This window comes from Topomyia yanbarensis, chromosome 3 (genome assembly GCF_030247195.1).
Source record: "Topomyia yanbarensis strain Yona2022 chromosome 3, ASM3024719v1, whole genome shotgun sequence".
NCBI lineage: Eukaryota > Metazoa > Arthropoda > Insecta > Diptera > Culicidae > Topomyia > Topomyia yanbarensis.
The window spans coordinates 392,364,251-392,390,038 of record NC_080672.1 but is presented as its reverse complement, the minus strand read 5'-3'; the positions used below and the strand labels follow the sequence as shown (position 1 = coordinate 392,390,038).

Genomic DNA, 25,788 nt, shown 5'->3' with positions numbered 1-25,788 from the left:
CATGAAGTGAAATGTATGTAAGAAAATTAGAAGCATACCGGCAGGTGTTTGCCAATTCGGTTAACAGCTGATAGTCTGATGGATCCTCCTGACCGGGCTTCAACTCCGTCAACATATCACCCAAAACGGTCATGTTCATTGTTACTATATCCAATTCAGACTGGAGCTTGGCTATCTGTTCCTGAGACATTGCTGAAGGTGGTGGCATCTGGAACACATCAAGTTAGTCTTAAAAACATTCAACAAGGAAATAGAATATAATTTTACAGCTGGGGAGTTGGGCGTTTGGGACGCGGGATGGTGCGATATCGCTATGTTGTTCTCCGTAGCTGCTCCGTCTGGTACACTCTGAAACAAAAAAAAAACAATCATAAAAAATCAGCACGAAATGTTTACACTAACAAGTACCCGTTGCGGTGTATAGATGGGTGCCAGTGAGTCTAAATCGGTTGCAGGAAACTCGATGCCTTTGTTCTTGAGCTCCTGATACACTAGTACCACTCCGTTGAGGTCAGGCTGAGAACGGAATGCATCCGCCCAGATTTGAATCAAACTCAGTACCTTCTCCTGTACAATGGGCGGTGGATCGTTCTTTGGTCCAATCAATTTGACCAACTCCTGAATAAATTCTTTATTGGCCACCAGAACGTGGAAGGCTTTTCCACAATTCTTCACGCACGTTTCCAGCACGGTCAGAGTATACATTATGACTGTATAGTTTTTGCCGGCATTCTGTGCAAGACGCTTGCGTATTGCCTTCATAGCGTCCCGTGCTCCATCTGAGGATTCGGAGATCATGTCACATATTTCCATATTGAGAGCCCAATTTTCCGAAGCCAGACTGGCATCTGTGGCTTGCTCTGCAAGGTAAAGAAAAGCATTATATTTCTTGCTTAGATTCAGTAAATATTTGTCATCTGCCACGATTTCAGATAAGATAAAAGTAATTCGATATAAATCAAATTTATATCTTATTTACACGAAATTCGTGTGGTTAATATGTTCCACCTTTAAATTTATTTAAAATAGCTTTTATCCCCTTCGCGACAATGGTTTCTGCAATACACTCGGATTAACGAGGCGAATACGGATGTCCAATCTGGATGCATCCAGCAGAGGATTTTGTAATACACTTCGGAAGACCGTTTCATACAGTGTCAATTATATAAAGGGCGATTCGATAATTATTGCGACACTTTCAAACTTGCGAAACTTATAACGTACTTGACCGAAATGAACCAAGTTTGGCCCAGTATCTGTATAGTGTTTTGTTTGATTGTACGTCGATTCCCGGTTTACCATTTCCCGGAAAACCATTTTCCGGAATGTCATTTCCCAGAAAACCATTTCCCGGAATGTACCATTTCCCGGAAAACCATTTCCCGGAATGTACCATCTCCCAGAATATCATTTCCCGGAATGTACCATTTCCCGGAATGTACCATTTCCCGGAATGTACCATTTCCCGGAATGTACTTTTTCTCGGTAATTATTTATACTATTGAAATCTAAAGTAAACATGTAATTTGAACTTTAAGAACAAATCCAGAGCTATGTTGACTTACATATGGGTCATTCCACGCGAAGTTATCAAAAAAAGATGCAAACTTGAAATCGACCTTCACGGATTTGAACCAAATTTGAAGGAATTGTTCATCTAGGGCCAATATATAAAAACCCAAATTTTTGTGTCAATTGAACCACCCCTCGGGTCATGGGAGCACCCCCCGTTTTGGCAAATTGCTGAAAAGCTTGATTATCTTTTGATCATATCTCCGGTTCTATTTACTCTAGAATCAAACCGTAAGTTGGCTTTTGAAGAAAATTGTTCAAGGAGTCTAGAAATAATATTATTTTTTGCCGGCAGTGCTGCCAACTATGCGATTTTTTCAGTTAAATATTAAAAGTTAGTTTTTCTCTCAATGCATATATTTTAATTTTGAAAATTTTAATGCCATCGCGTTCCTCAGACATTTTTACATAAAAAACACTTATCATCCCAATATAATATGAGCGCATACCGTTTTTCCTCTATTCTTTATTTTTACATTATTCCGCGACAAATAAAATTTACAATCAAGATATGATAAGCTTTATAGATATTGATTGTGCTGGAATAAAACATGATGACATTATTCTGCATTCCAAGTTTTTGTTTGGTGCGCTTGACACCTTATCTTTGCTCTCTAATCATTGTCATTGTCATTGTCATTTCTCAGCCCACACCCTGGCAGACGTTCATCCGCCCATCTAGACTCTGTCAAGATGAGGACCTACAAAGCCTAACTGTTCGTATGTGCTAGTCCGTATAGCACACCAGTTTCTTCCACAAGCAGGCGCCGGCTGTTAACCAGTCCCACAAGTTTCAGATACATTACATAGAGGATAGTTGGAGACAGAAAATGAAGAGATAGTAAAGAGATTTTGGTTTGCTGAAACGAGACAAGAAAAGCAAAATAATTGTGATTAGTTTTTTTTTTTATCGGACAGATGGGACTGCAGCTTAACGTAACGTCAAGTTCTCTATTTTGTCTGGTCCAATGTATCCTGCTCCTAACAACGCGTGCTAAGTCGTCAGTGATGCAATTAAAACTTCGCATTGATTCCGCTTCTATTTTCTTCCTGATCTCCTCATGGGTCCCCTAGGTCAGAAGCGGATCAATCGAATACAAACTATTTGGCGCAAGTTCAGAGCGTGTAACGTCGTGTCATCTAGTCTGTCATCCTATGGAAAATCATCCTACCATCGCCTTGGGGTCAACGTCATATTGACAAATTTCGCATTGAATCCGCTTCTGTCTCTTCCTAATCTCCTTTTTGTCTGCTAGTTCCGAAGCAGATCAATCGACTATTAATTGAAACGGTAAACATACTAGCAGTATTAGTCCTACTCGCGAATACTTTTCCTTCAACTGTGCTGTTTCTTCTCTACCTTATATCATAACTCGATTATCCCTGTTCTAGTCAATATACATATTCATTACATTATGGACCAGGCAAACCCTTAATTTTTCTATTATTATTATCCTGAGTAGCTATACCAGTGAAGGTATTTTAGGATTTCGCAAAAGAATCTCTGCCAATAAAGGCATAAGAAATATTTATCCACTATTAACCATAAAGTTTGCTCGAACCGAATGTCCGCCTGGTTCGACTCGAATAGACCACACCGACCCGAAAGGGTTGCTTATCATTTCTGAGAGCCGGTGTGCTTGGTCGAGTTTAGTAATCATAAGAACAAGTCCTGAATAATTAACTATCTCTTAGGTGCCAGTCCTGCACTCCTTTCCTGAACTAGCCTCATACTCACGATCAAAAGAGTCGACAACTAGTAGGATCCACATGTCCCCCACCCAAGCGAATTGATCAACTTGCAAGTAGGAGCACATATCTACCAACCAGCCAAGAAGACTTCCGAATCAATGAGAATGGACCATGCCAGTCGAAGGCCACAGGCCCAGCGCCACCTCGTACAGTGTCATTGTCATTTCTCAAGATGAGAACCTACAAAGCCTAACTGTTCGTATGTGCTAGTCCGTATAGATTTTGGTTTGCTGAAACGAAACAAGAAAAGCAAAACAATTGTGATTAGTATCGTAGCTATAATAAATAAATAAACGATTTCTCCTCTGTTGTCGATTTCCCTGTTCGCAGTCCTCCCTCCTGTTCCTGATCTGTTTGTGCCACTGGCTTTCCGTTTCCTTGGCCGTCCCGCTCTCCCACACACATCGTAGCAGGAGAAACAAATGAAAAGACAAAACAAAACATAATGAAAATAAATGGAAGTGTGCTATCTGTGCCTAAATTGATGTTGCTTCTCAGTTTTGCACGACCCAGGGGGGACTTGGCCTTGATCCCAATGCTCTGTCACCAATGTTACGTGATATTCGTTATGGAATATTCTTTGTTTGGGGGCCATTCATAAACAATGTTGTACGTTTTTTTTATCCCTGATCCGCTGATACGTCTAAAATTCATTTTTAGTTTTTTATCTCGTTACGTGACGCTCTTCCCTATTGTCAATATCCAACATCATTTATGAATGATCCCCTGGTGATATATTTAGAGCAGACAATCCAATGAGAAATAGGATTGACAGGATTTTAGTGCGCTCTTGGCACCTTGTGTCACATCTTCATGTTTGTTATACATACTAAGTATACCAAAGCATGCGATGTGATGACCGGAAGATTAGAGAAGCAACTCCTCCCCTTACACCCCCCCCCCCCTGCCTTATCTTTGCTCTCTAATCATATTAATAAAAAACAAGCTCTCATAATTCTATTCTATTCTATTCTAACCCTTACACAGCCAGTATCAAAAAGCATCCTGGAAAACACTGCAGTTTTACTTTAGTGTTTTTCTTGTCTACATAAATATTTGAAGCATATTATAATATGTCGCAAATATTAAAACGGCCAGGCCTACTGTGCAGAGTTGGGTTTGAAGATGGTTCAATATTATCCGGCAATTGAATTATTCATTTAATGGACAATTTAACCAACGAATCGTTTTGAAACTTGAATGCGGATGAAACGAGGACATCCGTACCGACCGTTTCAGATTAGAGGGGGTTGGGTTAAATCGTTGGGAGTGACTTGGCTAAGAAGGTTAATGTCACTCCTTTGGTCATAAACCAATAAAGTACCAGAAAACAGATTATGCTTAAAAAAGGCAAAGTCTCAAAGAAGATTGTTATGAATTATTAATTTCCAAAAAAAGCACTCAAATTTTAAAGAAGACGTTCAAAAATATTTTTCATGATTTGCTCATGTCCAAAAGAAGGCGAATAAGCTCATAGAATAACAATTATAATTCAAAAAGTTATAACCCCATAGAAAATCCTCCCGATTTTCCCACCGACTAAATCGGCTTGCGTCGGCACAGTCGGCCGACTATGCCACCAATTAATCGGTCGGTTGTTGCACCAACTCTTATGGGGGTTTAACATGGACGTCAGCCGACGCGACAACCGATTAAATATGACAGACGAAATCTGTTGAAATCGGTCTATTTCAACCAATAAACACGATCGATTAGTTGATAGTTTAAAACTGGAACCAGATTCACACAGATTAAATCTAGCGATTAATATGGTGACGAAAATTGTCCACCGACGAAACCCATCTTGGTCGTTTAATTAATCTGTCGACCTCGAAGCACCCGTTTTCGTCGGTCGACTGTGAAATTTATGAACTGTCAAATTTTCTATGGTGAAGGTATGTTAGGACCACTAGTACTTAAATCCAATAAAATACCAAGAATATAATGAAAGAGTTCTTAAAAGAATGTGAAACTACATAGAAATATAAAGTACATATTAATCAAAAACATGCCAAAAATAACGACAAGGAAGCATGCATGTATAAGAAAGAAAAACCGCAGATTTTTTAGATGCATAATCCATAAAAATTGCATTGTTGATATGTTATTCTAACTTACATTTAAAATCAATAAAATTCCAAACATATTTCCAAACTACTTTTTATGTTCTAAAGTAGACAGAATTTCGTAGTTTGTTTGACATTTGCTGCGTAGCAAGTGTAATCAAAATGAGTGGTGGCAAGGTACGTGGTTTAATTTATTTTCCGGGAAATGGTATTCCGGGAAATGGTTTTCCGGGAAATGGAACATTCTGGGAAATGGTTTTTCCGGGAAATGGTACATTCCGAGAAATGGTTTTCTGGTAAATGGTACATTCCGGGAAATGGTTTTCCGGGACATAGTACATTCTGGGATATGGTTTTCCGGAATATGGTATACCGGGAAATGGTATTCCGCGAAATGACGTACAACCGTTTTGTTTACATCCGCTATGTTTTACAGTTTTACCTTTGTTATAGAGGAAAGGAATAGAATTCGCTCAAACTATCAAGATTTTCTCCGAGGCCCGGAGGGCCGAGTTTTATACACCAATTGACTCAGCTCGACGATTTGTGCAAATGTCTGTGTGTGTGGGTGTGTGTGTTCTTTTTTGAGCTTTAAAAATTTTTCAAGAAAACCCTGAGACGAGAAAAATGTACCAAAAACCCTAATGTCTCAGGGAACGGGTTTGGGCTGCCATCACCTGATCCGCTAAAAGCCACTGCTCTTGCCCAGTACCTGGCACTACCTTACGGCATTACTTCAGAAAGGGGTTTGTATGTGCAATGTACCCACTCTATTTCAACTACTTAGTAGTTACTTCCTTCAGCAGGGTTACAGCACCCCTCCTCGTCACCCCACCAGTTCTCCACCATCCACACAGACTGGAAATTTCTGCATGGCAGTCGGACAGCTGGCTATGAGACCAGACTAGTGCTCCTCCCCTACGAAGACAATCTGGGCGGCAATCTTCAGATTGTCTAATTCACCGATCCCTTCGGCTCCCTTGTGCCATTCAGCACCACGACTCGGCTCCCTTGTGCCAGTTAGCACCGTAACTCCCTTCTCGTACAATTCAGCGCCATTTACTCGTTGAGCTCCCGACTTGTTCGCGAACTACTCGGTCTAGTCCTCGACGGTGGACCTCGGTCTAGCCTACAACGACGGAGAATTCCACGGCAAGAGAAGTTCTCCCGAAACCGAGCCAACTAGCCAGGTGTCGAGGTCAGTTCGGCGATTCCGGTGGAGCAGGGCGTCGGGTTCGCTGGTGCCTCGACGCCCCGCGACTGGTGGTGTCTAGTCGTGGTCTACTCAGTCTAGTCCCCGGCGGTGAACCTAGCTTACGCCGACGGAGAGTTCCCCGGTGAAGAAAGTTCTCCCGATACCGATTCTTCTTTGGTTTTAGCACCACAATTTCTTGAGCCCTTTGGCTCCCTCTCGCTTCACTTCGCTCTACTTTCCCGATGAGCAATTCAGCTCCCGCACTCCTCTTGTTCGCGAACTACTCGGTCTAGTCCCCGACAATGGATCTAGCCTACTCTGACGAAGAATTCCCCGGCGAGGGAGGTTCTTCCGAAACCGAGCGGAAGATTTCTCCTGATGCCGATGGTCGTTTCCGATGTAGCTCTCCGCGGCATCCCGATCTACTCGATCTAGCCCCCGGCGGTGGATCTAGCCTACTCAACGGCCAGCCAGAAGGTGTTGAGGTCTATCCGACAATTCCGGGTGGAGCGTAGCTTCCGGTTCACCAGCGCCCCAACGACCCACTGCTAGCTATGCGACGCGGTCTACTCGGTCTAATCCCCGGCAGTGGGTCTAGCCTACTCACGAGCTACCTGTTAGGGTGTCGAGGTCGGTCCGGCGATTCCGGTGAAGCTTGTCGTCCGGTTCACAGGCGCCCTGACGACCCAAACTCGGAAGGAATATCTCTCGAAACCCGGTTTGTGGCTTCTTGTTGGTCTCTTTGCCACTTCCTCTGTAGCTCGGAGAGTATACTCGTAACCACTCTGTTGATAGCGTCCCAGATATGCTCGTCGTGGCACATCTCTTCGACGATATTGTCAACTGTCACACCAGGTACAACCCTTCGAGCTTCTTCCTAGGGCATTCGAAGACTACGTGTTCCGGGGTCTCCATCATAGTCGCACACTCCGGGCAAAAGGGGTGACGAAGCATGTTCAAACCGATATAAATGCTTCCGGAAGCATCCGTGCCCGGACAAAAACTGCATCAAATGGAAGTTCACCTCTCCATGGTTACTATGAACCCAAGCCGACACATTTGGGATGAGTCGGTGGGTCCACCTTCCTTTCTCCGCTTTGTCCCACTCCTGTTGCCATTTAGCCAACGAGTCCGCTTAGACCAGTCTCCTAGCGTTAAGTGCATTTCTCCGCTGGTAGCATTCCACGTCCTCCGCCAGGGCGATGCAGATGGGGATCATCCCGGCGATAACGCATACTGTTCTGTAGACACTCGCGACTAGTACAGCCATCAGCCGGAATGTCCTGTTTAGCTTTTCACGTTTCCGCTTGGGTTTCAGCGCAGCACCCCAGGCAGGAACCCCATATCGGAGTATCGATGACGAAACAGTAGATAACAGACGTCTCGTGCTGCTTCTCGGGCCGCCGATGTTTGGCATGATTCTCGCTATTGCGTTCGTTGCCTTCGTCGACTTTTCACAGGTGTAGTCAACGTGGATGTTGAAGCTCAACCGGTCGTCGATTATCACACCCAAGTGCTTCAGTGCACGCTTCGATGCAATCACGTGCCCTCCGACGTCGATCTGCATCCGCTGAACCGCTTTGCAGTTGCTGATTAACAGAGGTGGGTAAGAAAACCAACCGGTACGTACATACACTGGTATTGTTCTCAAAATCTCAACACGTGTAAACGAGTGATGCACATCGTATTCGGTTTGGATTTCGTTCACACGGTAAACGAAAGAAAAACCTCCACCGACTCTCAGTTTATAAAACCAAACCGAGCCACTCCGCACCGTTTACATGTGTGTACGTATTTCAACTTGTGTTGATGTATTCTCAGCAGCAGTTTCGGTTTGGCTTTAGAAAACCGAGCCTGGTTTTTTCTGTACACGGTGCTTCGGTTGAAAGAAGAAGCAGTAAATTCGTCTGCAGTGGTGCCGAATAGACAACTGAATTGAGTTCAATTAGTTGTTGTGAGTCAATGGGGTAATATCGAAATGGCTGGTTCTGAACAGTTGTTAAAAGTTCAACAATTGTTTAAATTGAAATTAAAGAAAACAATGAAATGAGCGATGTCAATAAAAAAACAAAAACAATAAAATCAATAAAATTAGTTAAATCAATTAAACATGACTTGAATCACTTGAAACTTCACATTAACACTCAATGCATTCAAAGTAGCCTGTATTTATATCGCCAATAGTCGTATCAATGAGATCTAATCCACGTCTGGTTGCGCTGGTTAGGCGATTCTCGGATAATCTCGAGCACACACTCGCATTTTGTATACATATATCCTTATTATTACTGCTACGGCGCATCGTATTGATACATCTATCCTTGCACTGAGGCAATTGCGTGTACGTGTGTGTTATTTACATATGGTAAGCAACTCAGACGCAAGTGGGGGGAAACTCACGATTAGGTTCTTATTTACTGAGTGCTGGTAATACGTGTTTCTGTTATTTTTGCTGTTACTGTACATAGTTTTGAAACATCTAGAAGGTTTGGTCGCAAACATTCGAGTTTAGAGAAAACTACCACTAAATTATTCAATTACAAAAAAACTTAATTCATTGAGAACAGCAACCAACTAACGAATAGCAAAAACACTTTCATTTTATAGACCGCCATTAAAAACTAAGTTTCTTTAAGGAATAAATATTTCCGGCGATACCAGTCGATGTGTGTATGTAAATCTACTGCAGAACAATTAAATTTTTAAAAAATGTTGCGCAATAATTTGAATAAAAAAAATTTGTTCACATTGTGTCCAATCACGAAGTTGTCTGTCTCATTACAACAAAACATGTAAAACGACCTTCAATCATTAATGTGGATATTGGTCCATAATGTAACCATGCTAGTTGTTAAATCATCATGAATAGGCCGCCATTTTGAATTTCTAATTTACGACGTAATTCAAGTTTCGTTTCCTTGGAAATATATGCCTATTTAAATATGCATGCTTTTAAATGCTAAATTGTCGTGAAAATAACACCATATTGGGATGCAAAATGACGACGAATAACAATTTTTAATCTCTACACAACTTTTCGATATCAAAAATACCCTTGTTTCATGATATGTTTTACCATTAAAACGTTATTGAATACCAGTAGTATTGAATATAGCTCGCCATTTCAGATTTTAAATGACGGCAGGCATCAATTTGCGATCTTTTGATACATTTCTTATATTTGAAATGTCCATGTCGCGTGATTCTAGATGACAGAATATCTTGAATATACCGTCATATTAACTTTTGATCTGCTATCATAGGTATAAAAATAGCGGAGGCTATTAAATTTCCTTTTACTTTCGATTTTTGGACAGTTTCCCATACCAAACATACCCATATTGAAAATTTCCTGATGATAAATCATTATGAAAATGTCGCAATATTGAGTTAACGAACGCCATTCATGACCACGAACATAATTTATTTGAACAGAAATATGTCTGAAGACATTTTTTCAATTACCGAAAAGATACCTTATATTATAAAGAAATTTGTTTAGAATTCTTAATAAAAATACTAGCAGCACTAGCACAGCCGATAAACATCAACCCGAATACACAACCGCAACACAACCGAAGTTTGGTTTCGTTATTCCCGTGTTTCCTTCCCATACTCGTGCACCGGTAAACGAAAATCAAAACCAAACCGCGGTTCTGTGTAAACGAAACTCGGTTTGGTTTTCGTGTCTCGTATAAACACAACCAGCGGTAAAACCGCACACAATGTAAAGGAAACATAAACACTTGTGAAAATTTGGTTTACCGTACCGGTACTCAACCGGTATTTTCCCACCTCTGCTGATCAATAACACCTCCGTCTTGTAGTGAGCTATTTGCAGCTTGACCCCGTTCATCCAGCTCTCGATCGCGTCTACTGTCTCCGTCGCCGACACCACTATTTCTTCAAGTGTCTCACCCATCACCGTTAGTGACCCGTCGTCCGCGAAAACCCACGATTTTCACTTTGCTGAGCAGCTGCATCGTTAAGACCCCATCGTACATCCCGTTCCAAAGAATTGGACCGAGAATGGAACCCTGAGGAACGCCCGCTGTGACTCGCATTGACTTCTGTCCTTCGCTCGTTTCGTACAGCAGTACTCTGCTCTGAAATGGATCTTCAGGATCAGGCATAGATAGTCGGGAACCCAAATTCTATGCACGCTGTTTTCCCAGCTACCTTTGTTGAACGCGTTTTTCACATCTATCGTGATCACAGCGCAGTATCGATCTCCTCTTCGCTTCTGTTTAGATGACTTCTCAGCACTCTCAAACACTGTCCGAATTGCATCCACTGTCGATGCTCCTTTGCGGAATCCGAACAGCATCTTGGACAGTCCGCGCTCACCTTCCGTGAATTTCGTCAACCTGCTAAGGATGATCTTGCCAGGAGTTTTCCGAGTGTATCCAGCAGGCACATGGGCCTGTATGAAACCGGATCGCCAGGTGGCTTTCCTGGTTTTGGCAGCAACACCAGCTTCTGGATCTTCCACATATCGGGGGAATATCGAACACGTCCAAATAGACCAGGATCGCAGCTTTCAGCACCACGTTTCATTCGTAACCGAACGTGTACCGAGAAACAAGTGCTTTTTGTTCTCTCCGGTGTGGTTTAGTTTTTTCGGTAGTACGAAGGTGCTTGCTGTGGCAGAGGCTGCAGTAAAGCATTACTAATAAACAGTCCCGCGAGTGATAATTATTACCTGCGATATCGGTGAGGGTAGTGCAGTGAAGTGCGTTACTAAACGGTTTTCTTGCCTGAGCCATATTAGCTCTCTACTGTGTGAAGGTCACGCGGGTGACGGATAAAACAAACGAAGGATCAATTCACCTACCCGCTCGTCAGGAACCAACTGGTGAAGTGTTTCGTTTTTTACTTTTCTTATCGATTTTTTTCTTTTTATTGCTTTTGATTTTTTATTTTGATTTAAGTTAAACAGTGCGGTCGAGCGTGTTGCTTCCGCAACAAAATGGAACAAACAGGAGGATCACCCTCCGAATACGAATCTTATGGGGAAGAGGAACATATATCTGATTCGGAGACAGATAATGTTATGGTCGATCCACTTCCCCCACTTTCCCCCAATGTCTCACAGCCCCCCCCCCCCCCGAGTCAAGGTTTACCAGGATGGATCCGCTGGTCCTTGGGTGGTATACTTTCGGCCCAAAAATAAACCGTTAAACAGCATAACTGTTGCACGGGAGCTGACGAAACGTTACTCGGCCGTAACCGAGATTAAAAAGGTTCAGTCAGATAAACTGCGCGTAGTCATTACTGACTTGAAACAGGCCAATGATATCGTTAGCAATAGCCTCTTTACGCTGGAGTATCGCGTCTACATCCCTTCTCGTGATGTGGAGATCGACGGTGTGGTAAGTGATGCGGGTCTAACTCTCGATGATCTGATGAATGATGGGGCTGGCCGCTTTAAGGACCCTAACCTTCAATCAGTTAAGATTTTGGAGTGCAAGCAATTGCACTCAAAGTCCATCGAAGATGGGAATTACTATCCATCAGACTCGTTTCGCGTAACCTTCGCCGGATCTGCACTTCCGAGCTACATTGGAGTGGAAGGAGCTCGTCTACCTGTACGCCTGTTTGTACCGCGGGTCATGAATTGTTCCAATTGCAAGCAGCTAGGTCACACGGCCACCTACTGTAGCAACAAGCAACGGTGCGGTAAATGTGGGGAACGCCATGCGGATGATACTTGCAGTAGGCCCGCTGAGAAGTGTGTTTACTGTGGGGAGAACATTTGACATGCCCAACGTACAAACTTCGCGCGGATAAACTGAAGCGATCCGCCAAAGATCGCTCCAGACGCTCTTACGCAGAAATGCTTAAAAGAGCTGTTCCACTTATCTCCGAAAACCCATTCGCTCTCTTGCCAACTGACGACCCTTGCGAGGGGCATTCTTTGGCTCCGCTTGTAAACTCTAGGAAAAGACCTAATCAAAACTCACCTCAACTTCCTCGTAAGGGTCCTAGGTTGTCCCAAACAAGGGTACAAAATAACAATAATTCATCAACTGGAAGTGCTGGTACAAATCCGAAGATAATACCTCCTGGTTTTGGGAAATTGAGATACAACCAGGAGTTCCCAGCACTCCCCGGGGCACCAAAAATCCCAAGTGCTCCAATTTTACAATCAGAAACTCAACCTAAAACGGGATTCCTTAAATTTTCTGACATTGTGGACTGGATATTCACAGCTTTCAACATTACCGATCCTCTGAAAAGCTTGCTGGTTGCTATTCTACCAACAGTAAGAACATTTTTAAAACAGTTGAATGACCAATGGCCCCTCCTTATAGCGATCGTATCCTTCGATGGTTAACTTATTAGACGGAATCAGGGATCTGATCACTGTTTTACAGTGGAACTGCAGAAGTATTATCCCCAAAATTGATTCATTAAAACACTTGCTAAATTACAATCATTGTGATGCATTTTCCCTATGTGAAACATGGCTAACTTCTAATATAAACCTCAACTTCCACGATTTTAACATTATCCGCTTGGATCGAGAAGACTCATATTGTTGGCGCACTCGGCGGCACCAAGGCAGTGGACTGTATCGAACAGCAAGTAGTCGAGCGATGGTCGAAGGAGGCTTGAAGAATGGTTGTACAAAACCACGGGAATCTATTTGTTCATATGTTTATTCCTCTTCGATGTTAACATGATGAATTTCAAATTAAAACTAAAAAACTAGTAAGACCTAGCTGCTATTTATAGATAGAGTTTGTTATTTAGTAATAACAACGTGCGTTGCTACCGCCGTTGCTACTATTGTTGCTATCCCTGTTGCTACGCGCTGTTGTTACCGATGTTGCTACGTGCTGTTGTTACACGTGGTGTTTCATTTCATGATTGTTCCAGAGCGGATGGTTTGGTAGCGAACATATTCCCCCCAGGCTGGGAAGAATTCACAGAATTTATGTTTTCTTCACTGTTGTCTTCAATCGGGAGAACAGACAATTTGGACACTGCTCTTCTGTAGACAGAACCACCGATACTCACATCCACCGCTCTGACCAAATTATCGGTTCCAGGGTAGACATGTAAAACTTTTCCCATCTTCCAACATTGCGGTGGGGCATCCTTCTGCTCCAGTAACACGATCATACCGGGTTGAATGTTTGGTTGTATTTGCCGATTTTTCCCTCTTGGTTGAAGATTCAGCAAGTAATCCCGGCTCCATTGCGTCCAAAACTGCTGACGGAGGTATTGGAGATACTGCCATCTTGCTAGACGATTTGTTGGCAGATCGCTGTAACAGGGTTCCGGTGTAGCTATCAGGGGACGACCAATCAAGAAATGGCCTGGAGTCAAAATTTCAGCTTCTGGATCAGATGTTGCACAAAGAGGTCTAGAATTCATCACAGCCTCCACTTGACTAAGTACGGTGGCATATTCTTCAAAAGTCAGTTTGGCGGTTTTCAGAGTCCTCTTCAAGTGGTACTTTGCAGTTTTCACGGCGCTCTCCCAGAGGCCGCCAAAGTTTGGAGCTTCCGGTGGGATAAATTTCCAGACGTTTTGGTTGACAAAATGATGCAATTTCCTCGATGGTGTAGTGGCTTTGGAAAAGAAGATACAGTTCGTGTAGTTCGGATTTAGCCCCTTTAAAGTTAGAGCCATTGTCGGAATAGAGCTCTTGACAAAAGCCGCGCCTGCTGACGAATCGATGCAGAGCCGCAAGGAATGTGGCGGTGGAAATGTCGGAAACCAATTCCAGATGGACTGCTTTAGTTGACATACAAACGAATACCGCTATGTAGGCCTTGACGACTTTCGGTTTATGGCAGCCTTCCTTCACAAACACTGGTCCTGCGTAGTCAATACCTGTTTTCTGGAACGGTTCAGCGGGTGTCACTCGGCAGGTCGGCAGATTGCCCATCAATTGGCTGGAGTTTTTGGGTTTCGAACGAAAGCAAGTAACGCAGCTCCTGGTGATCTTTCTTACGGAAGACCTTCCTTTCAGTAACCAGAAACGCGATCGTAACGTGGCTAATAACATAGTTGGACCGATGTGATGATGTTCTTCGTGGTATGTACGGATGATTTGATCAGTGATTGGATGTTGCGGAAGCAATAATGGATGCTTAGTATCGAAAGGTAACCGAGAATGTTGTAGTCGTCCTCCAACACGTAATACTCCATTTTTGTAGATCGGGTTAAGCGGGGCGATTCTTTTGCATGGTTCATTAGAAATCACTCGTTGAATTTCGTCGTCCATAGCCTCATGCTGAATGACCTTTACAATTAGTTGCAACGCTGATCGCAGTTCTTTTATTGTAGGATGACGTCGTAGGATTCGTTCGCTGGGAGATTTTATTCGACAGTTATGTATAAATCGCTGGACTAACGCGATTACCCGCTGGACTAACGCGATTACCCGCTGGAGTTTTCTGAACGAGCTGAATCTGGAAAATATTTCCAACCTGTTTTCGTTAACGGCTGGAGCGGCGATCATATTTACCCGTTTTAGTTCTGGAAGTGCTTCATCTGGGATGTCATCTGGAATCTCCAACTTATACTCGATGGTGCTCAAAAAGCCTGGCCCATTCCACCAAAGCTCGTTAGTGCTTAGGGCGAGAGGAAGTTGGCCTCTGGATATTAAATCGGCTGGATTTTGTTTTGATCGAATGTAATTCCATGTGCAGTTAGCTGTGTTCCTTAAAATTTCTGGCACGCGGTTACGCACAAACACTTCAAGCGATGGCAAAGGCTTTCGTAACCAGGCTAGCACCACCTGACTATCACACCACAGAACAACATTTGATATCTCCAGCTGGAAGGAATCCAGCACTTTGGTCAGTAGACGGGATAGGAGTCGGGCACCAAGTAACTCCTTTCTTGGAATAGTCATTTCTGCTAGTGGACACACCTTGGACTTACTGCACAGCATATTCATATTTGTCATACCATCTGGCCGGATACAGCGAGTGTAAATGACAGCCCCGTATGCAATCGCAGATGCGTCGGAGAAGCCATGAATTTCGACAGTAATAGCACCACAGGATATGGTACATCTAGGTATCTTGATTCTGCTTACCAGGAATAAAGCTTCACGAAATTGTAGCCAGGAGCTCAGAAGTTCTTGTTCCAACGGGGCGTCCCATGGGAGGCCGGCCTTCCAAAGCCTCTGCATAATTGTTTTAGCAAATGATATGAGACCCAGCGGGTCGAATATTTTACCTATCTCGGACAATACTGATCGTTTCGTAGGTGGGCTGGTTTCTCGCTCGAGTCTGTTGACGTTGATCACGAACTCGTCCTCTTGAGGGCTCCACATCAAACCCAATGTCTTCATTACATCCGTGGAGGTGTTGTCAAGATGCACAAGCTGCTCACGGTCGGCTTCTGGAATTCGTTCCAGTACTTCTGCGGCATTAGAGCTCCATTTGTGGACAGGAAATCCACCTCGTTCCAGCAGTTGTTGTATTTCTGTTTGGCATACAATGGCTTTTTCTACAGTATCTGCACCAGAAATGACGTCATCGACGTAACAATCCAAGCGGATGATTCGTGCTGCGATCGGGAACGAACTGCCTTCATCGTCACAGAGCTGCATCAGACATCTAGTTGCCAAATATGGGGCTGCTGCTGTACCGTAGGTCACTGTTGTGAGTTCCAAGACACGTAGAGGGTCATCCGGGTTTGACCGCCAGAAAATTCGTTGGAAGCATGCATGCTCTGGTGCAATGCGTATCTGCCGATACATCTTGGTAATGTCAGCAGTGAATACGACCTGGTGTTTCCGAAATCGTAATAGAATACTGAAAATGTCGCTCTGTAATGTTGCTCCAACTTTTAGCACATCGTTCAATGATTTTTCATCTCGGGATGCCTTGGCGGATGCGTCGAAAACGACTCGAATTTTAGTTGTGGTGCTCGATGGACGCAGAATGGCCTGATGCGGTAGATAATACACACCTTGAGTATCATCATCGGATTCATTCACCTCTTGACAATGTCCCAACTGTATATACTCGTCGATAAATTGACAGTACTGCTGCTTCAACTCTGGGTCTTTTCTAAACCTTCGTTCTAGTGAAAGGAACCGACGCATGGCCAAGCTTCGGTTGTCTCTCAGCTCTCGTACTGATTCACGGAATGGTAGACTCACCACATATCTGCCGGTCTCGTCTCGATGATGATTGGACTGGAACAATTTTTCGCATTCATCTTGCTCGGTAGGCTGCGATGCTGAATCTGAAAGCTCCTCCAACTCCCAGAATTGGCGAAGAACGTCGGAAATAGGATCTGTCGTGGCAACTAAACAATGCTGGATGGTGGACGCGTCTTCGATATCTCCGGCAACTACCCATCCGAAATGGGTTTCTTGTAGTTCCGGTAAATTATCACTCAGCTGCATACGACCCGCCTTTAATAGTCGCAAAAACTGGGAGATGCCAATGAGCATGTCGATGTCAGAAGGTATGTTGAAGTTTGGATCTGCCATAGGTAAATCGACATCGATTGGCCACGCCGAAATGTCAATTTTGGTCGCTGGAAGAGCTCCCGTTATCTTGGGAACTATTAGACATTCAATACTAGTGGAGAAGTCGGAATACCTAGACTCGACATCCACCACCAGCTTCTCCTTTGCGTATGTTTTGGTTCCACCGATTCCAGCGATAGGTACATGCGCAGGTCTTCTTTCGGTGGACAAGCGATCGGCTATTGCTTTGCGGAGGAAATTTACTTGGAAACCGCAGTCCAGCAGAACACGACAGGGCGTCGTCCATCCTCGAGGATCCTTGATGCGCACCACAGCAGTCATAAGTATCACTGTTTTCACGGTTTGGGAATGGTTACAAGACACAACGGAATTGGTGACATGCTGAGGTTCCGAGCGGTTCTCGGAAACTTGTTCTTTCTTCTGGTTAGCAGTTGACATCTCGACTGGATTTGAAATGTTTTCTTCATGTAACAGGGTGTGGTGTCGTTTGTGGCATCGGGAGCATGTCTTTTTCGATGAGCAGTCGAGGGAACGATGACCAGGGCGAAGGCAATTGAAACAGATTTTCAACTCCTTTACCTGTTCGATTCGTTGTGCTGGTGAAAGTTTGTTGAACTCCGGACATTCGAAATGGCGATGGCTGCCGAAACATACCTGACAGGAACTGCTGGCGGCTACAGTAGTTGCAGCGTGGGTTTTCTGGTTGTTTGGTTTTGGACCCGAATGCTGCTTCACAAATGAATCCTTTGATGTCATCAGGTGGCGGTTCTGGAACCGTTCCAATACTTGGCATTCGCTTCGTAAAAATGCCACAGTATCTACATACTTGGGCAGCTTGGCGTGCTGTTGTGTCCTCTCCCACAGTTGAAGAGTTTGGTCATCTAGTCGTGATGTAAGGATCTTCGTGAGAATAAGACCAGAAAGTTCATCAACTACTAGTCCCTGGTACTCGAGACCGCCAACGTGTCTGTTGAATGTCTTCACTAGCTCGAGTAAGTCCTTATGGTTGCGTTTGGTCATCGGTTTCATCTCGAGCAACCCTTCGAGATGAGTATCGACGATTACTCGTGGGTTTTCGTATTGGTCGCTGAGCTGCTTCCAAGTTTGCTGAAAATTGTTGTCAACGATCATTTTTGCAGTAATCCAACCGGAAGCATCACCCGTCAGCGCTTTATCCAGATGATGCAACTTCACTGCATCCGAATCACGGCTGCCTCCGACAATGTCTTGGAACATCGTTCGGAATTTCGGCCAATTTTCCACCTTCCCATCAAATGTTGGAACTGGAGCTCTGAGTGGTTGTTGTTGAACTATCACGGATGGATTCACACCCCCGGAACCGTGCGGGAGAAGGCTCTCGGTGAGGTGCTCAACCAAAGCAAGCGTGTCGGTGTGGAGAGCATCGAAAATGTCCAGGGCTTCGTCTTCAGCTTCAAGCTCATCGGATGGAGTGTCAGCTACAACCGCTTGGTGAACCGTGATGAACTCGTTGTAGTGCATTTCTAGCTTCTTGGCGAAAACTTTGAGGAGCGATGAACTTATTTTGCTTGGGTCGTCCTCGGCTTCTTCCAGCGTGCGGCTTATCGCACTAACCTTGTTCTGGATCCTGTCACGCTGGTGCACCAAAGGTGCTCTGGAATCCTTTTCATTTTTAGTTACTTGCTCTACCTTCGGTGTGTGTTGTACTTTCGGGGACATCTTGTTCAATCTGCTTGTTGGTATTCGACGACGAATAGCACTCGTTGGATCGGCATCCGGTTCGAAGGACCATATGTTGGCGCACTCGGCGGCACCAAGGCAGTGGACTGTATCGAACAGCAAGTAGTCGAGCGATGGTCGAAGGAGGCTTGAAGAATGGTTGTACAAAACCACGGGAATCTATTTGTTCATATGTTTATTCCTCTTCGATGTTAACATGATGAATTTCAAATTAAAACTAAAAAACTAGTAAGACCTAGCTGCTATTTATAGATAGAGTTTGTTATTTAGTAATAACAACGTGCGTTGCTACCGCCGTTGCTACTATTGTTGCTATCCCTGTTGCTACGCGCTGTTGTTACCGATGTTGCTACGTGCTGTTGTTACACGTGGTGTTTCATTTCATGATTGTTCCAGAGCGGATGGTTTGGTAGCGAACACATATGGAGGGGTACTTTTAGGGATCAAAAAGTGCTACTCCTTCAATCGAATCAACCTCCCTTCGACGCCAGGCATTGAAGTTGTCGCTTGTCAAACAACAATCAAAGGCAAAGATCTTTGCATTGCTTCTATTTCCATTCCTCCTAGGGCCATGATGGGATATCGAAGATTCTCCAACGTGATTGAACACCTTCCCTCGCCCCGCCTGCTTCTTGGAGACTTTAACTCTCACGGTATGGGGTGGGGCTGTCTATACGACGATAATCGATCTTCGACAATTCAACGACCTTTGTGACAACTTCAATATGACAATTCAGAACACAGGGGAAATGACACGGATTCCTAGACCACCTGCGCAAGCAAGTGCACTGGACATATCTTTATGCTCGACATCACTACGGTTAGATTGCAAGTGGAAGGGAATATCTGATCCCCACGGTAGTGACCACTTACCAATTGTAATTGCAATCACCACTGGTTCAAGACCATCGGCACCAATCAATGTTCCCTATGACCTCACACGAAACATTGATTGGAAGAGCTACGCTGCTGAGATATCCAAAACTATCGATTCAACACAGGTACTTCCCCCGGAGGAAGAATATAAGTTTTTGTCCAACTCGATTCTCGATACCGCGATTCAAGCTCAGACGAAACGAGTACCCGACGTGAACACCTAAAAACGTTCTTCCAACCCGTGGTGGGACAAAGAGTGCTCAGACGTGTACGCGGAGAAAGCTGCCGCGTATAAAACCTTCCGGAACGACGGGTTAGTTGCTAGTTATCGAGTGTACGCGATATTAGAAAAGCGAATGAAAAATTTAATGAAAGCTAAGAAACGCAGTTACTGGCGCCGGTTTGTCGACGGGTTAACAAGAGAAACATCGATGAGCACTCTTTGGGGCACGGCCCGACGTATGCGAAATCGAAACAGTACTAACGAGAGCGTGGAATATTCAAACCGTTGGATATTCGATTTCGCCAAGAAGGTTTGTCCGGATTCCACCCCGGCACAGAAAATCTACCGCGCCGCGTCGCCTTACAATACCGCGAACGAAACACCGTTTACGATGGTGGAGTTTTCACTTGCTCTCTTATCATGTAACAATAAAGCCCCGGGGCCAGATAGAATCAAATTCAACTTGTTGAAGAATCTGCCAGACTCTGCCAAAAGACGCTTGTTGAGTTTATTTAATAGGTTTCTTGAGGGTAACATTGTCCCACATGAATGGAGACAGGTGAGGGTCATTGCCATCCAAAAATCAGGAAAACCAGCCTCCGACCCCAATTCGTATCGTCCGATTGCAATGCTGTCCTGTATCCGGATGTTATTCGAAAAAATTATCTTGTTTCGCCTCGATAATTGGGTCGAAACAAATGGCTTAAGGCAAAGGGACGAACGATTGCCTTGCGTTGCTCTCAACAGAAATTCAAATGGCATATGCTAACAAATTCAGTATTCTTGGATATTAAGGGGGCTTTTGATTCAGTTTCTATCAACATTCTTTATGAGAAGTTGCACCAGCATGGTCTTTCGCCAATTTTAAATAACTTTTTGCTAAACCTGTTGTCTGGAAAACAAATGCATTTCTCGCATGGCGATTTATCGACATCACAATTTAGCTACATGGGCCTTCCCCAGGGCTCATGTCTAAGCCCTCTCCTCTACAATTTTTACGTGAATGACATTGACGAATGTCTTGTCAATTCCTGCACGCTAAGGCAGCTTGCAGCTGACGGTGTGGTCTCTATTACAGGTCCTAAAACCGTCGACTTGCAAGGACCACTGCAAGATACCTTGGACAATTTGTCTGCTTGGGCTCTCCAGCTGGGTATCGAGTTCTCCACGGAGAAAACTGAGCTAGTCGTATTTTCTACAAAGCGTGAACCAGCGCAACTACAGCTTCAATTAATGGATCAAACTATTGCTCAGACTTCAACATTCAAATATCTCGGGGTATGGTTCGACTCTAAAGGTACCTGGGGATGTCACATTAGGTATCTGAAACAGAAGTGCCAACAAAGGATCAACTTTTTCCGTACAATAACTGGAACATGGTGGGGTGCCCATCCAGGAGACCTAATCAGGCTGTACCAAACAACGATATTATCAGTGTTGGAGTACGGATGTTTCTGCTTTCGCTCCGTTGCGAGCATACATTTCATCAAACTAGAGAGAATCCAGTATCGCTGTTTGCGTATTGCCTTGGGTTGCATGCACTCGACCCATACGATGAGTTTAGAAGTGCTGGCGGGCGTTCTCCCACTAAAAATCGATTTTGGCACCTCTCTTATCGATTCGATGTGATATTTTGAACCCATTGGTGATTGCAAATTTCGAAAGGCTTGTCGAGCTTAATTCTCAGACCCGATTCATGTCCTTGTACTTCGATTACATGGCACAGAACATCAATTCATCTACGTATAACGTCAACCGTGCTCGTCTCTTAGATACTTCTGATCCAACTGTATTTTTCGATACATCCATGAAGGAAGAGATTTGTGGAATTCCGGATCATATTCGCCCACAAGTGGTCCCAAATATTTTCCATAACAAATACCATCAAATCGACTGCGCCAAAATGTTCTACACTGACGGATCAATTCTCGACGGGTCCACAGGCTTCGGTATCTTCAACGAAAATCTTGCTGCCTCATTCAAACTCAATGATCCTGCTTCAATTTACGTCGCAGAATTAGCTGCCATTCAGTATACTCTCGGGATCATTGACACCCTGCCCTCAGACCATTACTTCATCGTTTCGGATAGTCTCAGCTCCATTGAGGCCATCCGTGCGGCGAAGCCTGGAAAGCACTCACCGTATTTCCTGGGGAAAATACGGGAATATCAGAGTGCTTTATCTGAAAAATCTTACCAGATTACCTTGGTTTGGGTCCCGTCACATTGTTCTATTGCGGGCAATGAAAAGGCGGACTCTTTAGCCAAGGTGGGCGCATTAGAAGGCGACACTTACGAAAGACCAATTTGCTTCAATGAATTTTTCAGTATCTCTCGTCAGAGGACGCTCGATAGTTGGCAAAGCTCATGGAGCAATGGGCATCTGGGACGGTGTCTAAATTCCATTATCCCGAAGGTATCAACGAATGCTTGGTTTAAGGGGTTGGATGTGAACCGGGACTTTATTCGTACGATGTCAAGGATCATGTCCAACCATTACTCGTTTGACGCGCATCTAGGTATAGGGCTTGCTGAAAGTAATCATTGTGTTTGTGAGAACGGCTATCACGACATCGAGCATGTTGTGCGCAGAGTACTGTGTTGCCAGGTCCCAACTAATAGATTCCCTTCGGGCCCGAGGTAGATCACCCTATGTGCCAGTCCGGGACGTCCTAGCAAGCCTTGACCAGCCCTATATTTTTCTTATCTATATCTTTTTGAAAACTATTGAAGTCCAAGTTTAATACATTTTCCCCCCTCTCATTCACAGTAGAATCTCACCAACCTATCCCTGTATCTACAATATGGCATTGCTTCACGAGTCTTCGGTGCATACTCTTCTTGATAACCGTCTATCCAGAACATCATGACATACCGCACATGCAGATGATATAGAGTGCCAATAATTATCCGAAATATCGACCCTCCCCTCGCCCCTGCGATTACAGGCTGAAAACTACAACACTACAACAAAGTGTGCATGTCCGCCACAATGATCAATCAGCAAACGACGATGTCAATTACACAATATGTATCCCACTTCCTACCTTTTTCCTTTATTTACATAAGAGGGGAGCAAGCCGCCCCTAAATACGGCTTTCCACTAACATGTGACATGTAATTAAAAAAAAGAATTATCGGCCTCGTTAAGCTACAGCATTTGGGCCTAAATAAACGTATTTGAGATAAAAAAAACTACTGTTACATAATCCATTATTTCCGATATTTTCAATAATTGTGCAATTGAGACATTCACACTGGAGCGATTTTTGTTTGTCGATTGCTTTGCTTACCTATAGCACTGATTCGGAACGACTGAGTAACTTAGTTTTTCATTAAAATTGAAAACTTCCGCCAAATTTGCCTTCTCAAGCACTATATAGTGGTACCCACATCGAATACATGTGCAGTAGAGTGCCCAGAAAAATGATAAATTTTTGAAAACTCAATCGGCCCACACCTGAGCCGATTCCTACTCCCACCAGGAGTATTTGCTCCAAATTTGAAGCAAATCGGACAAGTCTAGCTACCGGACCAATGTGCCTATAGTTTGTATGGGATTTTTCGACAATTTACATGAAGAAAACACACTAACTCGCATTTTCGCCGCTAGATGGCACTGTATGCATCGTATTATCACTGTAAGTGAAAATAAGAAAGATAATTTGATTGCCTACAACTTTGTCGAAGACTGCTAGTGAATCCGGCTTTGTTAAAAGAAGTTATTAATTTTTTAGCGAAGTGGTGTCTGAGTCAGTTTTGCATGGGGCCTAGCAGTGCACGGTTGTGTACCAGTACTCGATTCCCACCAACTATACATTTTTGTGAGATAATGGTTAGATTTAGCTGAATAGTATGTTCACAAGAATTGTAGTACATAATATGAGTTATGTTTTGGTTAGAAAATTTTAGTTCCACCTGTGACTGCAAAGAGGGCGCCAACACTAACTTTTCATAGAAGTGAGATAGAATATCGCGATGTTCGGAAGAGTTATTTAGAAATGCTTGATCTACAACTTTGTAGAAGACACCTAATCTCTATCTCTTTGCGTTGAAAAGCTAGTGTTGGCGCCATCTATGCGGTAAAATTTTGAACTAATATTTTCTAACCAAAACGTAACTCGTATCGCTTACTATAAATCTTCTGAACATACTATTGACCTAAACCTAACAAATATTTCACAAAAATGTTTAGTTCGTGCGAATCAAGTACTGATCCACAACCATGCACCGCTAGGACCCATGCAAAACAGACTCAGACATCACTTCGTTAAAAGTTTAATAACTTCTTTTAACAAAGCCGGATTCACTAACAGTCTGCGACAAAGTTGTAGACAATTAAATTATCTTTCTTAATTTCACTTACAGTGATAAAACGATGCATACAATGCTACCTAGCGGCGAAAATGCGAGTTAGTGGGTTTTCTCCATATAAATTGTCGAAAAATCCCATGCAAACTTCAAGCACGTTGGTCCGATAGCTAGATTTGTCCGATTTGCTTCAAATTTGGAACAAGTACTCCTGGTGGGACTAGCAATCTACTCAGGCATGGGCCGATAGGGGTCATTTTTTTCCTGTCACTCTAATGTGCAGTTTCATCCAAATCGAAGAGTTTTGGTCTCCGTGCGTTTGAGAATAACAATTCGCATATCTTTCATTCTACAGGTTTGAACAGCAAGTGTTTTCGAGTATGGTTTTGCATTCATAATCTATAAGTATCCGTCTAAAAAACGTAAAGAGCTTTAAGATTTTGCGAACAATCTGGACAGTAAAGTATTTCCATTTATTCAAACTAGAAAACTGCAAAAAACGACTTTCGCATCGAGCCCTTCCAAAATCAAATAAGACCCACCAAGACCTGAAGTCTATCTGAAGTCAGTAAAAGTAGGTCTACCACGCTGATGCCTAGCTACTTAGTTCCGTGTGTATGCTTGTCCCATGTTTCGTGGAGCGCAAATTCGCCGCATTGCAATAAAAATCACCGTTGTGGAACAAAATCTCGACAAGAAACGCCGGGCGAGATCGAGAGCAGATCGAAATTAAAGTGTTTTCCTTCGTTGCTTTATTGTCATGCTCTTTTTTCGCACTTCTACTGTTTTTAGGTAACCCGTATAATACTACTGAAATAACTATTGATTAACTGAATGCTCAATGAATTTTAATTTTGTAGGGTAGACGAGCCCTTATTCATCACATTAGTCGGGATATCACACTCTTTCGCGGATAACTCGGCTTTCAGTTACTGGAATGCTCTTAAATCGGTATCAACATCTTTGCTTCGTTCCTAAGAAGCAGTAGAATAAAAAATCTCGCCTGGAAAATGTAAAATACTGCCGTTTGAGCGAAGCGAAAAGTCGAATACAGCGCACCCTTATTCGTTCTACCATTTGAGCCAATGCGTTGAGTAGAGAGAGCAGATACTGCTCTAACTAATGTGTTCAAATGGGTAGAATGAATAGAGGTGCTAAGATGAATTAGGGCAGAGTAACCCTACAATAAAACAAACATTCATTGAACAAAATTAATAATTACTTCACCCTTAATATGATTAATTCAAATGACCAAACCAAATGAATATGAGATTAGTTGTAGCTGTATCACTTCTTGAGCTCATTGGATCATGTTCCCTGGAACGTTTAACGGTTTCCCTGAAGAGTGAAGGCCTTCTCTGAAGTTTAGATAATGTAAGGATTGACGAAAAAACTTGAATCTTTTTTGACTTCCCCAAATAAAAGACTGACCTGAGCTCAATATCAATCGTCTAACGTTCTGAGGTTTGTTTGTAAAATTTAGAAATTTCTTTTCTGGAGTTTGTAGACGTTTCTAAAGTTTATAGAATACTCTTGATATTTGATATATTTTCATGATTAAATTAAATTAGTATGGAAGGAAGTATTAAATAGTTGGGTTCAAGCG

General features: G+C 43.4%; 1 protein-coding gene across 2 annotated transcripts in view; it reads right to left on the bottom strand.

The window, feature by feature from the left end:
• The window catches only part of LOC131693819 (TOM1-like protein 2), a 36,087-nt gene that overhangs the window by 8,991 nt on the left and 1,308 nt on the right, over window positions 1-25,788 (bottom strand). For both annotated transcript variants that reach the window (XM_058981971.1, XM_058981972.1), the window contains exons 2-4: window positions 409-860; window positions 268-348; window positions 39-208 (exon numbers count right to left, since the gene is read on the bottom strand). In XM_058981971.1, coding sequence (XP_058837954.1) covers window positions 39-208; window positions 268-348; window positions 409-860 — 703 coding nt within the window. The remainder of the gene's footprint in view (window positions 1-38; window positions 209-267; window positions 349-408; window positions 861-25,788) is intronic.